The sequence below is a fragment of the Haematobia irritans genome, chromosome 5 (genome assembly GCF_050003625.1).
Source record: "Haematobia irritans isolate KBUSLIRL chromosome 5, ASM5000362v1, whole genome shotgun sequence".
Classification (NCBI taxonomy): domain Eukaryota; kingdom Metazoa; phylum Arthropoda; class Insecta; order Diptera; family Muscidae; genus Haematobia; species Haematobia irritans.
Genome location: NC_134401.1, coordinates 68617799 through 68632723, shown reverse-complemented (window position 1 = coordinate 68632723; position 14925 = coordinate 68617799). Strand labels below are relative to the sequence as shown.

General features: G+C 37.1%; 1 protein-coding gene across 2 annotated transcripts in view; it reads left to right on the top strand.

Moving 5' to 3' along the window:
- Positions 1-13757, top strand: part of LOC142237895 (protein pangolin, isoforms A/H/I/S-like) — a 191284-nt gene extending 177527 nt beyond the window's left edge. For both annotated transcript variants that reach the window (XM_075309351.1, XM_075309350.1), the window contains exon 2: positions 12363-13757. In XM_075309351.1, coding sequence (XP_075165466.1) covers positions 12381-13490 — 1110 coding nt within the window. In that variant the 5' untranslated portion in view covers positions 12363-12380 and the 3' untranslated portion in view covers positions 13491-13757. The remainder of the gene's footprint in view (positions 1-12362) is intronic.
- Positions 13758-14925: the final 1168 nt, after the last annotated feature.

The window sequence follows — 14925 nt, the reverse complement described above, 5'->3', positions numbered from 1 at the left end:
CGCGTGTAAATCGGTGAAATCGTTTATTTAAAAAATCAAATTAAATTTCTTTTTCAAGTTCAATTAGTATAAAATTCAGGAAAAATATTCAGTTAGGCTTTCGCTTTTCCAAAGCCGAATTGCCGGGCCTCACGCTTGACACCTGCCATCAGATTTTGTACAGCCACCTTGTCCACCTTCTTCGCCGCAGAAAGCCAGTTTGCCTTGAACTGCTGCTCGTTCTTAGCAGTTTTTTTGGTCTTCTTTAGGTTCCGCTTGTCAATAGCCCAGTATTTCTCAATTGGGCGGAGCTCTAGCGTGTTGGGATGGTTCTTGTCCTCGGGAACCACCTGCACGTTGTTGGCGGCGTACCACTCCATGGCCTTTTTACCGTAATGGCAAGATGCCAAATCCGGCCAAAACAGTACGGAACAACCGTGTTTCTTCAGGAAAGGCAGCAGACGTTTATTCAAACACTCTTTCACGTAAATTTCTTGGTTGACAGTCCCGGAAGCTATGAAAATGCTGCTTTTCAATCCACAGGTACAGATGGCTTGCCAAACCAGATATTTCTTTGTGAACTTTGACAGTTTTATGTGCTTGAAAATATCTGCTACCTTTCCCCTTCCTTTTGCCGTATAAAACTCCTGTCCCGGAAGCTGCTTGTAGTCGGCTTTGACGTAGGTTTCGTCGTCCATTACCACGCAGTCAAACTTTGTCAGCATCGTCGTGTACAGCCTCCGGGATCGCGCTTTGGCCGTCGTATTTTGTTTATAATCGCGATTTGGAGTCACTACCTTCTTGTAAGTCGATAGTCCGGCTCGTTTTTTGGCTCGATGCACGGTTGTAGACAATACACCCAGCTTATTTGCGGCATCTCGGAGAAAGAGGTTAGGGTTTCGCTTATATTCAACAGTCGAACTGAACGGACGTGTTTTCTAATAGCGGAGTATTCCATCGTAATAAGTACTTATTACGAATTTCACGTGTGGTGGAAATAATAAACCACCATGCAGCGAAATTCAAAGTCATCCACTGGGTTTCTAACTTCAGGGCCCAGTGGACGGGTAACGACTGAAGTTATAAATTTGGGCAGCGACCCAGAGTCAGGCCCAATTAGTCGACCTGTAGACGGGTCGACTGGCGGTGATACTTTGGCAAGTCGAACCTTTTCTAAGGTGACGACATCAAAAGGAGGCAATCCCTCTCGAAAGAGATTCAAGGAACGAAGAAATGCTTTGTTTATCCTAAAGAAATTAGGATCAGTCGACCCAAGCACGTTGTCGGCTAAGCAAAGCGATTCCTTAAAATGGGCTCAAGCAATTCTTGTAGCTGGAAAAAGGGAACGATCACCGGATGAGCTGCTATCCTCTAAACGGGATCAAAGATCGTTTGCCTCAGTTACAAAAGACAGCCTTGTGATGGCTATTATTAATAAAGGAGCATTGGACGGTCTGATTCCAAGGCAAAAATGGGGGGAAATTGAGAACGCGATGTCTGGTGTCTACTCAGAGGTGCGAAAAAAGTTTCCCGCACCAAGTCCTCGACGGCAAGATGCTGGATGGTATCAAGGACGATATAAGTTAATAGCTTTTGCGAACCAGAGGTCTATGGATTGCTTTAAAGCTGCATTGATGCTAATTGGTGAAGTTTGGGAAGGAGCCGCTTTGGAGTTAGTCGATAAAAAAGACATACCGGCTAAACCTAGAGCACATGCATGGATACCGGCAAACCCTCCTGATCCTGAGTCAATACTAGAGAGACTAAAAGAATGTAACCCAGATCTTCCAACCGCCGATTGGAAGGTTGGTCGTTTGGATAAGGTGGATGGACCAAGACGACATGCGGTGTTTATATTAAACATAGAGTCGCTGCCACATCTAGCCCAGACCCAAGGACGCGTAAGTTATGGCTTTCATGATATCCATATGAAGGTATACAAAAGCGATCAGCCAAAGGATTCCGAAACGGACAAGCCTCCGGTAGAGTCAGCAGTGAAAAAATCTAGCGAAGCCGAAGGAGACATAAAACCTGCAGACTATGGCGAAAATCATATGCGGGAAGTTTCTACAGGCTCAAGCCTCGTCGAAGCAGAACCGCGGATTGTTGCGAGAGTCACCGAGATCTGTGAAGAGGAAGCCCTTGATGACTCAATTGAAGCGGCTGATGTGACGGTGGTTGAAAATTTGGATGGTTCTACGGTTCCTCCAGATAAATCTTCACCATTGTAAGGCCGCTTGTGCTGCCTTAAAAGTTCTTCTGATGAAAGGAGACATAGATATAGTTCTTATTCAAGAACCATACATATATAAAAACAAGATCGGTGAATTAAGCACTCCGGGTTTCAAACTTTTTCATAATACCGGTAACGATATAAATCGAGCATGTATAATTGCTAAAAACGAACTAAACTTGTTTCTGCTTCCTTCATTGAGCAATGCAGACACTGTCGTAGCCAGTCTACACCCTCAAAAAAAATCGCTTCTTTAACATATGTTCCAAACATATTTTGCAGGAAGCACATATAATATTGGATACTGCCGAAACATTAATATGTTTGGTTTATGTGAACATATTATATGTTTGGAAGCATTTTGAGCCCAAAAATATTATATGCTTGGAAGAATTTTTCCCAAAGACGATTGTGCTCATTCCCAAACATACTCGTAATTTTCACTTCCACGAAATATTTTAGTTCTTGACACCTTTTTCTGTAATACAAATAATATTGAAGAAATTATTCGCTTTTATAATTTTTTTTAAATTGTACCTTTCGGAGAATCGAACCGAGGACCATACAGTTTGTAAGCCAACACACTATCCACTGGGCTACGTAGCAGTTATAGTCACCAGCAGATAATTATCGTTATACGATACATTTATATAGCATAGTTTGCAGCGCCCACGAGCCCATGCAAACATAACATTATTTAACATAAACATACATTTGTTTGCCACGTGGAGCAGTGGTTAGCACGTCTGCCTTGCATGCAAAGGGTCGTGGGTTCAATCCCCGCTCCGACCGAACACTTTTTTTTTAATTTACACATTTATATTTATACTATATTAAATTTTTATAATGAAACTTCGAAATGTGGGTTATTAAAGTCAGTAACCGTGCTTGATATAAACGAAATTGACTGATTTTTTGATAAAATATTATTTTTTTATTGCAAAAATAACAATTTTGTAACAAAAAACTGTTTTTGGTACAAAACTTTAAAATTTGGAAGGAATTCAAAAACTCAAACAAAAGAAGAACGTGGAGTCGAGTAAAAACATACATAAATAATTTTATAATATAAACATAAATTTATTTAGGCGTGAGCAGTTTTTTACTAGCATTTAACACCATCGCTGTAAAATGCCTTTTATTTTTCTTTAATAATTCATTTTAAAGAAAATAATCTTTTTAAATTGTTTTAGCTGCAAAACTCGAACCCGCTTTTATATTTGAAGGTGTCCGTCAACTCCTCGTGGACTACTTATTAATAAAGAGGAACTAAACTTTGTTTTTATACATTTTACTGTGTAATTTTTCACTATTTCCTCCTTATTTCATTTTACTGTCCCAACTCTAAAAAGAGTATAGCGCCCTTTCGTTATTTATATGAAGACCCCTGATTTCTTTTAACGAACCAAGAAAAAAATTGTGCCCATAATGCCAAAATGATAAACAAAACACATGTCCACACATACATAACATAAAATGCTGCTCTCAAGGCGAAAACATATGCTGTTTGTTTTTCAAATGTCTATTCTCTTGGTTCCGAATGTCCATTCTCTTTATTCAAATTAAATAATATTTAGACTTAATCATATCAAATTTTTGGCCTTATCATAAAACAGTTTTCCGAAACAACATACAAGCGATTTCACAGAAATTGTTCTCGTTTGATTCTTTCGCTGTGTTATGTTGATATCAACTCTCCCGGTTTCCATCTCTATTTCTTTCTCTATACTCTCTCTGTCGCTTTGAATAAAATATCACAACATATGTATATTTAGTCGAAATTTGTAAATTTATACATGTTTGCATTCACACATATGATTTTTATGAAACATTCATGCCCCAAACATAATATATTCTAACATATTAACATAGATGTCCCAAACATTTAGTGTTAGTTTAGGAACATTACATGTTTGCACTTAAATATATTGTGTTTTAAAATTGTGCCCGAAACACATTTTGTTTATATCGGAACGTATGAAAAACATATTTTTCTAAGAGTGTAGAGATATCTACATGCAAATATTGGGTATCTTCGGTCTACATGGGACATGATAGGGAGATGCCACCCTGTGCCGTTAAGACCTTAGTTGAGGAGTCACTAAAAACAAAGACAAAACTCATTATGGGATGCGATGCAAATGCACATCATATTATTTGGGGAAGTAGTGATACTAATGCAAGGGGAGAGTCGCTAATAGAGTTTATTTTGCGTACTAGTTTGCAATAAAGGAGATGCACCAACCTTCGTCACCAGGAACAGACAAGAGGTTTTGGGCGTCACGTTGACCTCTCCGGAACTGAATGATAAGATATCTGAATGGCAAGTTTTGAGGGAACATAGCTTCTCAGATCATCGCTACATCAGTTTCAGATTGGCTGTTCGTACTTCAAAGACCATCTTTCCGCCAAATGTTAGGAAAGCTGATTGGAATAGGTATAGGGAATCGTTCTATTTGATGATACCGGAAATACCAGAGACAAATATGAACACGCAGTGGAGCGGATTACTAAGGCCTTCAACATTTCACTGAAAGCTGCTTGCCCTAGAGGAAAGCCAAGGGGAAAAAATCGGCCGCCATGGTGGACTACGGAGTTAAGTAATATGAGGAAATCCTGCAGTAAGCTCTTTAACAAAGCAAAGTCCACAAGAGCTCCGGAGGATTGGGACACTTACAAGATGAATCTGAGAGCATATAAACGAGAACTGAGAAGGTCTCAACAAAACTCTTGGGATGATTACTGCAGCAGTATTGAGAATACGTCAGAGACTTCCAGACTACGGAAGGTACTAGCATCCACTAACACCGCTCCAGGTTTCATTAAAACATCGGAGGGAAATTGGACAACGTCCAGTAAGGAGACGTTGGAGGTACTTTGGACACACACTTCCCTGGAAATCAGACGGTTGAACCATGTTCCGGCGGTGTAACAGAGGCTCAGCTATCATTTCCTATCGAGGAAATTGTGTCGGAATCTAGAATAAAATGGGCTTTAAATAGCTTTGGACCATTCAAATCCCCCGGACCTGATGGAATTACTCCGGCGGAGTTACATGCAGTGGCTGAAAGAATTATCCCCTGGTTGACGGTGATATATAAACGATGTGTAAACTTAGCATATATTCCAGAAAAGTGGAGGCAAACAAAAGTCGTCTTCATACCTAAAGCAGGAAGCCTCTCACTCGAGTGCGAAGGATTTCCGACCAATCAGCTTATCCTCATTCCTACTTAAGACCCTGGAGAAGATGATAGACATGTATCTTAGAACTAGCGTCGATTCAAGTTTGTTCTCGAAACGACAACATGCATACTCGAAGGGCAGGTCTACTGAGACCGCATTGCATGAACTAGTCAGCTTTATTGAAAGCTCACTATCTGTCAAAGAATACACAATCGTGGCGTTTCTAGACATCGAAGGGGCGTTCAATAATGTCCATCCGAGCTCGATATTAAATGGACTGACAACTCTGAATGTTGATCCAGGTATACTTAGGCTGTTAGACGAACGTATAAAGAGACGTATTTCAGCCACACTAGGGCAAGCAAACATACAAAGGTATGTGAACAGAGGCACTCCCCAAGGAGGAGTTCTATCACCTCTTCTTTGGAATGTTGCTATAAACAACCTTCTGGTTTCCCTAGAAAAAGAAAGGACAAAAGTGGTGGCATACGCAGATGATGTGGCGCTAGCAGTCAGGGGAAAATTCCCATCCACAATCAGAGATATTATACAGAGAGCTCTCCGGATGACTGAGAAATGGGCGAAAGATAATGGTCTAGGTGTAAATCCAGCAAAGACAGAACTAGTCATGTACTGCAAAGATCGCAAAACTCCCACGGTTAGGCCCATTTCCTTAGGGGGTACTGAAATTCCCTTTGGTGAGTGTGCAAAATACCTTGGCGTTATTTTGGACAGGAAGCTGAATTTTAGACTTGATATTGAAGAGAGGGCGAGAAAAGCCACGGTAGCTTTGTACTCTGCAAAAAGGAAATAGGGAAAAAGTGGGGACTAAGACCAAAAATTGTGCATTGGCTATACACGGCAGTAGTTAGACCTATAATGCTGTATGGTGTTGTAGTCTGGTGGCCGGCACTTCAGAAACCGACTTGTTTAGATAAAGTTCAGCGTATGGCGAGCTTATGTATCTCAGGCGCATTTAGTAAGACAGGAACAAATTCCCTTAATGTCATGCTACATCTATTGCCTTTAGACATTTTGGCCAAACAGTCAGATGCAACAACGGCTGTGCGGTTGCGCGAGCTATCGCTGTGGTCGGAAAAAATGTACGGTCATAGTTCGGTCCTCAAAGTAATGCCAGATGTGCCTAACGTAGTGGAGTACACCCTGGCAAAACCACTTTTCGACAAAAAGTTTGAAACTCTAATTCCCAACAGTGAGGCGTGGTGTACACAGACCCCGGGGAATAAAAGATATATAGATTTCTATACTGATGGCTCCAAATTGAATGGACAAGTGGGGTTCGGAGTATATTCTAAAGATCTGGAAATTCGAATAGCGAAAAGATTACCTAATCACTGTAGTGTTTTTCAGGCTGAAATATTGGCAATAAGAGAGGTGGTGAATTGGCTGAGAAGTAATGTTCCAACAAATATTGGCATTAATATATACTCAGACAGTCAACCTGCAATAAAATCCTTGGACTCTGTGTTCCTTAACTCGAAAACGACCATAGACTGCCGCAAATCTCTCAACGAGATGGCTGAGCAGTACAATATTCACCTAATATGGGTGCCTGGCCATAGGAACATACCGGGGAATTGCGAAGCAGATGTGTTAGCAAGGCTAGGAACTACCTTACATATTCCAGGGGAACTAGAATCTGTTGGTATGCCTCTGGCCACCTGCAATCTCTTACTGCGTGAGAAGGCCAATATTCGATGGCCAATATTCGATGGGAAAATTGCAAGGGTTGTAACGACACCAAGCAAATATGGCCCCATTTAAACTTAAACCGCACACTAGATATGCTAGTGTTCTCAAGGCGTCAGATAGCACTCCTGATATCTGCTATAACGGGTCGCTGCCTGATAGGCGAATTTGCAAAAACTATAGGTGCAAATTATAATGACTATTGTATAAGCTGTTATGATGTGGAGGAAAAGGAATTTTAGGAGCATATAGCTTTAAATTACTGGCTGACCTGGAAAACGTTAACTTAAGCAGTTTGTTAATGTTTTTGGAGCAATCTGGTTGGTTCCACAAAAGTAAATAATAGAGAAGGTTCTGTGGTTAAGACTAGAAGTGCCCATATGTAATAGGTACTTTTAGTTCAATGTGGTATCACAATGGACTGAATAGTCTAAGTGAGCCTGAAATGCCACTTTAACCTAACCTAACCTAGGGTTTCGCTTGAAACTACCGGCAACTCTCTTTGTCGTCTCAGCGGCTTCCGGTTTTCGATTTTCCCCTGATCCAGACTTCCTGGCTGTCGACAAACGTTCCCCAAACACTTTAATTACATTTGTAACGGTTGATTTGGCAACTTTTAGCGATTTTGCCAGCTTTGCGTGCGAGTAGCTTGGATTTTCGCGATGCGCAAGCAAAATTTTGATACTCTGCTCTTCTTGCTTGGACGGCATTTTGACAACTGAAGAGTGAATTCCAAAATCAAAATAGGAGCAACATTCTACATACACACACCTTCAAAATGAGGGGTGTTCAGGTTTTTTAAATGCAAAATTGAAAGAAATACGTCAAGTTTATATTGACCAAATTTTGACCGTATCACCCTTTATTATTTACCAAAATACATATCATACCAAAATACATGCAAAAAACAACATTTTTTAACAGAATTGAAGATCACATATAAAAATGTTCGTAAGTATATTTAGGTGAATTGACTCCTTTGACTACACTCTCAACAAAAATTGCTTCTCTAACATATGTTCCAAACATATTTTGCAGGAAGCACATATATTATTGGATATTGCCGAAACATTATTATGTTTGTTTTATGTGAACATGTTATATGTTTGGAAGCATTTAATTTTCACTTCCACGAAATTTTTAGTTCTTGGCACCTTTTTTTGTAATACAAATAATGAAGAAATCATTCAATTTTATATTTTTTTTTTTTAAATTTTACCTTTCGCGTGGACGAAGAATCGAACCGGGAACCATGCAATTTGTAAGCCAACACACTACCACTGGGCTACGTAGCTGTTATAGTCACCAATAGACAATTATCGTTATAAGTTACATTTATATAGCATAGTTTGCAGCGCCCACGAGCCCATGAAAACATAACATTATTTAACAGAAACATACATTTGTTGGCCACATGGAGCAGTGGTTAGCATACGTTCCGATTTCTTTTAACGAAAAAAAATTGTACCCATAATGCCAAAATGATAAACAAAACACATGTCCACACATACATAAAATGCTGCTCTCAAGACGAACACACACGCTGTTTTTTTCAAATGTCTATTCTCTTGGTTCCGAATGTCTATTCTCTTTACTTCGAATACTAATTCTAATATTCAAATTAAATAATATTTAGACTTAAGCATATCAAATTTTTGACCTTATCATAAAACAGTTTTCCGAAACAACATACAAACGGTTTCAAAGAAATTGCTCTCTTTTCATTCTCTCGCTGTGTTATGTTGATATCTTTCGTCAACCCTCCCGGTTTCCATCTCTATTTCTTTCTCTATACTCTCTCTGTCGCTCTCTGAATAAAATATCACAACATATATATGTTTACTCGAAATTTGTAAATTTATATATGTTTACATTCACACATATTATTTTTATAAAACATTCATGCCCCAAACATAATATATTCTAACATATAAACATATATGTCCCAAACATTTGGTGTTAGTTTAGGAACATAACATGTTTGCACTTAAATATATTGTGTTTAAAAATTGTCCCCGAAACACATTTTGTTTATATCGGAACATATGAAAAACATATTTTTCTAACAGTGTACCAATGTCCACCTAGGAGGACATCTTGCTACATCCATGTTTACATAATTGTACTTCCCAAATTTGTTGTTTTGTACTCTATATCAGTAGAATACACTAGTTCTAATTAAAAAATAATTTTGCAATGGCTACTTTTAATTCGGTAGTGAATGGGTTAAAGCTTCTATAATGCCTACTATTGGCGAAGGAAGTTATTGTTTGCACCTTAATCTGTGTTTTTGTCAAAAAAAGGATAATTAAAACAAGTATATACGGCCGTAAGTTCGGCCAGGCCGAATCTTATGTACCCTCCACCATGGAAACTTCTACGAAAGAATGTCATCCACAATCTTAAAACTTCTTAACATCGTTTTCTAAATTGTGAGTTAGTCCATATGATTATGGACTGATATGGACCACTTTTGGCATGGTTCTTAAATATCATATACTACCACCACGTACTATATACACCATGTACCAAATTTCGGCCGGATCGGATGAAATTTGCTTCTCTTAGAGGCTCCGCAAGGCAAATCAGGGGATCGATTTATATGGGGGCTATATATAATTATGGACCGATGTCGACCAATTTTTGCATTGTTGTTAGAGATCATATGCTGACACCATGTACAAAATTTCAACCGGATCGGATGAAATTTGCTTCTCTTAGAGGCTCCGCAAGCCAAATCGGGGATCGGTTTATATGGGGGCTATATATAATTATGGACCGATGTGGACCAATTTTTGCATGGTTGTTAGAGACCATATAGTAACACCATCCGGATCGGATGAAATTTGCTTCTCCGTTTATATGGGGGCTATACGTAAAAGTAGACCGATATGGCCCATTTGCAATACCATCCGACCGATTTCAACAGACGTACGGACGGACATGCTCAGATCGATTCAGAATTTCACCACGACCCAGAATATATATACTTTATGGGGTCTTAGAGCAATATTTCGATGTGTTACAAACGGAATGACAACGTTAAAATACCCCCATCCTATGGTGGAGGGTATAACAAGATGCAAATAAATGGGAACTTATCTGGGATTTTATCTGAAATATCAGAAATCGATAAAATACATCGCTCGTCGGTACAATATGTAACTTGGCAATCGATTTTAATGCTAATTTTAAATATTTTTCTAAAGGCGTTAAATGTTTTGCGTGCCGTCCTGGTTTCTCAAATTATGGAGCTCGGCTCTGAACTCTTACAAAGTAAACTAAAGATAATTGACCAAAAATATAAAAACAATTCAGTATTCTTTTTACGTTTCGTCCCCATTTCCTTAAAATTCTTGACAAAATTAAAAATAAAAAATTGTACTACACATCCCAGCAAAAAAATTTGGAAGTCCTTCTAAATGCACAACTTTAAAAATGTTCTTTATTATAACTCGTTTTTTTCATATTTTTAATGGGTAATTTTAAATTTTTTGTTTCAAATAGATTGAAAACAGAGTAAGAATTAATAAAATGGAACAAATTATTAAAATGTTGTCGATAAGAATTCTAGATCCAGTCTAGGTTAGGTTAGGTTATGTGGTAGCCCGATGTATCGGCTCACTTAGACTATTCAGTCCATTGTGATACCACAGTGGTGAACTTCTCTCTTATCACTGAGTGCTGCCCGATTCCATGTTAAGCTTATAGCCGAGTCCGAACGGCGTTCCACATTCCAGTGAAACCACTTAGTAGAAGCTTTGAAACCCTCAGAAATGTCACCAGCATTACTGAGGTGGGATAACCCACCGATGAAAAACTTTTTGGTGTTCGGTCGTAGCAGGAATCGAACCCACGACCTTGTGTATGCAAGGCGGGCATGCTAACCATTGCACCACGGTGGCTCCTCTAGATCCAGTCTAGAAAAATTGGGAATTTTTAAAAATATTTGCGAATTTTTAAAAATATAATTCACATACAAAACACTGAATTCAGATCACATCCTACAAAGTGATTCAAATTCATTGCAACTGCTGTCCTATGACTATCCCATGTTAAATTCATCACTTCTGCGCTAATTTGGAACCACTTCCGGATCCAAAAAGAACATTTTCACTACTTTTTTGGCGCCGCTTTTTTTTTTTTTTGATGGGATATTCAAAACACAAAATCGGATCGAGATGAACCCAGCAAAAAATGGAAGTTGTTCCACAAACATTTCTTTTAAACATTTCTTTTAAATTAAAAATTTAACTCAAAGTAGATCCCGGGATCCCCTATCGATTTTTTCCACTTCCGATGCAGTCCTTTTGGTCTTAGAAACTACGGAATTTGGTCGTTTATAGTGAAAATTTATGTTTTGGAGAATTAAATTTCGGAATAAAATAAAAAAAGCAATAAAAAAGTAAAATAATAATAAAAAATCATCCCAGCTGGGATTTGAACCTCTGCCGTTTGATTTTTTCACTTCCAAGTAAGTTCTTTTCAGAAAGTTTTGCAAATTACGAACGATCCCATATCGATTTTTTCCACTTCCGATGCAGTCCTTTTGGTCTTAGAAACTACGGAACTAGGTCGTTTTAAATGAACATTTAAGTTTTGGACAATTAAATTTCGGACAAAAAGAATAGAAAATCAATAAAAAGGAAGTACTTTTGAGAAGGTTTTGCAAATTACGACAGTTTTTAATTTTTGTTGATTTTTAATGGAAAACATAAATTTATACGAAAATATATGCCGAAAAAAAAACAAAATTAAACGATGTATACATAAAAAAATATTTTTTAGAAAAATTTTTAATAAAAAATTGCCGCTGCTGAGATTTGAACCAGCGTTTTTTAGTTTTTCATTGATAATAATAGAATGATAATTAGAATGAAACTAAAATAACTTTAGATATATTTGCAAGAAAACCTTGAACTTTGTCATGAACTCGGTATTTATGATTTACTATGAAACACCGACACAATTAGCAGTCGACAGACGCAAAGATTATAGATTTGAGGAAGATGGGAGATTGGCTTGCGTCATACCAAATGTTGTATTTACCAGATTAGTTTAATACATGTTTGTAATCTTTTAGTTGTTTTTCGTTTTGATTTTTTAAATGAAAAATGATTTGAATCATTTATATTTAATTTGAACAATATTTATACTAAAATTAGTTTTCTTTATTACATGCAATAAAATATTGACTAATATATTTATAATTCTATTTTAATTACATAATAAATTTGTATTATAACTTAAATCGTAGAAATCGCTGAAGAGGATCATGCCAAATATAAGTGATGCTCGTACCACTAGTTCAACAGGGGATGACCTAGGAAGCACAGACGAGGTGAAAATATTCAAAGACGAAGGCGATCGCGACGACGAAACTGTATCAACCGAAAATTTGTTGGAAGAAAAATCTAGTTTAATCGACTTAACCGAAAGTGCCGAGAAATGTAGAGAAATTCCAGCTAGAACTAATGACAGCCCAGACTTTAGTAATACTGGTCCAAACGTATCACACTGTAATATGAGTTATTTAGTATCTCCTTATTCATATACAGGCAGTACTGGTGGTGGTTTCCCAGTATCGATGACGAACAAGCTAGGTTTACAATGCTTTTTTAGTCAAAATACTGATCATTTAGCCACACCTCCACCTGCACACTGTGGCATTCCTCCATATCAATTGGATACTAAAGCCTTGGGATTGACAAGATCGTCGCTTTATACCTTTCCTTCAACCCAATACCCGTATTCTATACTAGGTCCGGAAATATCGCAAGTTGCATCATGGCATTCTCCTGTATATTCATCATCTACCAGTTTTCGCAGTACTTATAACACGACATTGCCCAGTGAATTATCTAGTGAATTTTCCTTTCCTTTCTCATCCAGTCTTCTACCATCGGTGCACTCATCACCATATCGTGTGATTAACTCGTACCAGTCTATCGTAAACCCATTGACAAAACAAAGCGGAAGTAAGAATGCCAGCCTAAACAGTAGTTCTAGAAATATAGATTGTAAAGACATAAAAAACATGGAGCGAAATATTAAATGCAATAACGCTTCAGCTGATAAGAAGAAACCACATATAAAAAAACCATTAAATGCCTTTATGCTGTACATGAAAGAAATGAGAGCAAAAGTTGTGGCGGAGTGCACTCTTAAGGAATCTGCAGCAATAAACCAAATATTAGGTAGACGTTGGCATGAATTGTCGAGAGAAGAACAAGCCAAATATTACGAAAAAGCGAGACAAGAACGGCAACTGCACATGGAACTTTATCCAGGGTGGAGCGCCAGGGATAACTATGGATACGTGTCAAAAAAGAGAAAACGCAAAAAGGATAAACATTCTACTAAAATAAACACAGAAAAAATTTAATCAAAGTCCACATTGAGATGATAGCATATCATTAAAGTAGATGCCGTACCTATTATTATACAACAGTGCGTATAGTAATTTAGTGTATATACGTATTTTAGACGATAATTTCACAAAACTCAACTAACTTTAATTAAGAAAGATTATTTGATATGTTTCTTATTATCAATATTTTTATGTATTATTAAAACTAAATTGATTTACGTATTAATGTATATTCTTTAGTAATGATTTTCAATAAAAATCAAGCTATATATTGAATATTAATCATTGATGAAAATGTTCAGACAAAGTTTCTTTAAGGTGGGTACTGTGCTCATGTATTATAGATGATATAAAAGTTAAAATTGGTCCACAAGGTTTTAAAATGTTTACTAGTTGTTTGCCGATTGCGAATAAAATATGAAATAAAGAAAAATAAAAACTCGATAGTTTAGTTTTTTCTATATATAACTCAAGACAAGTGGCTTTATTGAGGGTTTTCCCTATATACAAAATCGTAAATAATAATACTTATAATTTGAAACGATAAGGTCGAACATGAGAGAGCACTATTAACATTGCATTCAAAATTGAGTATACCAAATTAACTTTATTCTAACGTAAACATTGCCGGACGCCTTGCAACATCAAGGTATGTTGCAACTAAAACTAAACTTAAAATACAAAATGAGACTAAGTGCAGTGCAAAGTGAGTTTCTTTCAGTTCATTTACAACAAATTCAATTTATTAATTAACTTCTCTTTACAAAATTCAACATAATACTAGATTACAATAGTAATGAAATGACTTTGACATTAAACCGGCCTGCATTGGTATGAGGCTAACATAAAAATAGTAAATGTAGGATTTGTATTCCGGAATATCTTCAAAAACTGTTTTACAACTTTTACATTCATAACAGTTTTTAATGTTTTAGAAAAATGTCGTCTAGTGAAGAAAATAAAACCATTCCAACAAAATTTAGAAAATAGCCTTTTTGGGCAAATGGACTCACTGTTGAATTAAAGGGTTGACTAGAGGCAGTCGAAAATGACGATTTTAAATACCAATGCAATTTGACCTGAAGAAACACGCGGCCAATAAAGTCCACAAGAAAAATGTTGGTAGTGTTAAAAATGAGCAATGATGTTGCAATGTTCGAAATCCGATTAAAAATTTCAATATTCATATTATTGAACATTTGGTCTCTTTATTGAAGGATATAATCCCTGTCTATTAATTTTAATGAAATTGAATTCAATATAAAATTTTCTCGTAGGGAAAAATGTAGGTGAAAAAAATGGAATTTTAAGGAGCCGCGTAGGGAATTTTCAAAAAACTTCCTGGCATCACTGCTATAATGCGAAGCATACCGTTTGCACCCTCAAAAAAATCGCTTCTTTAACATATGTTCCAAACATATTTTGCAGGAAGCACATATATTATTGGATA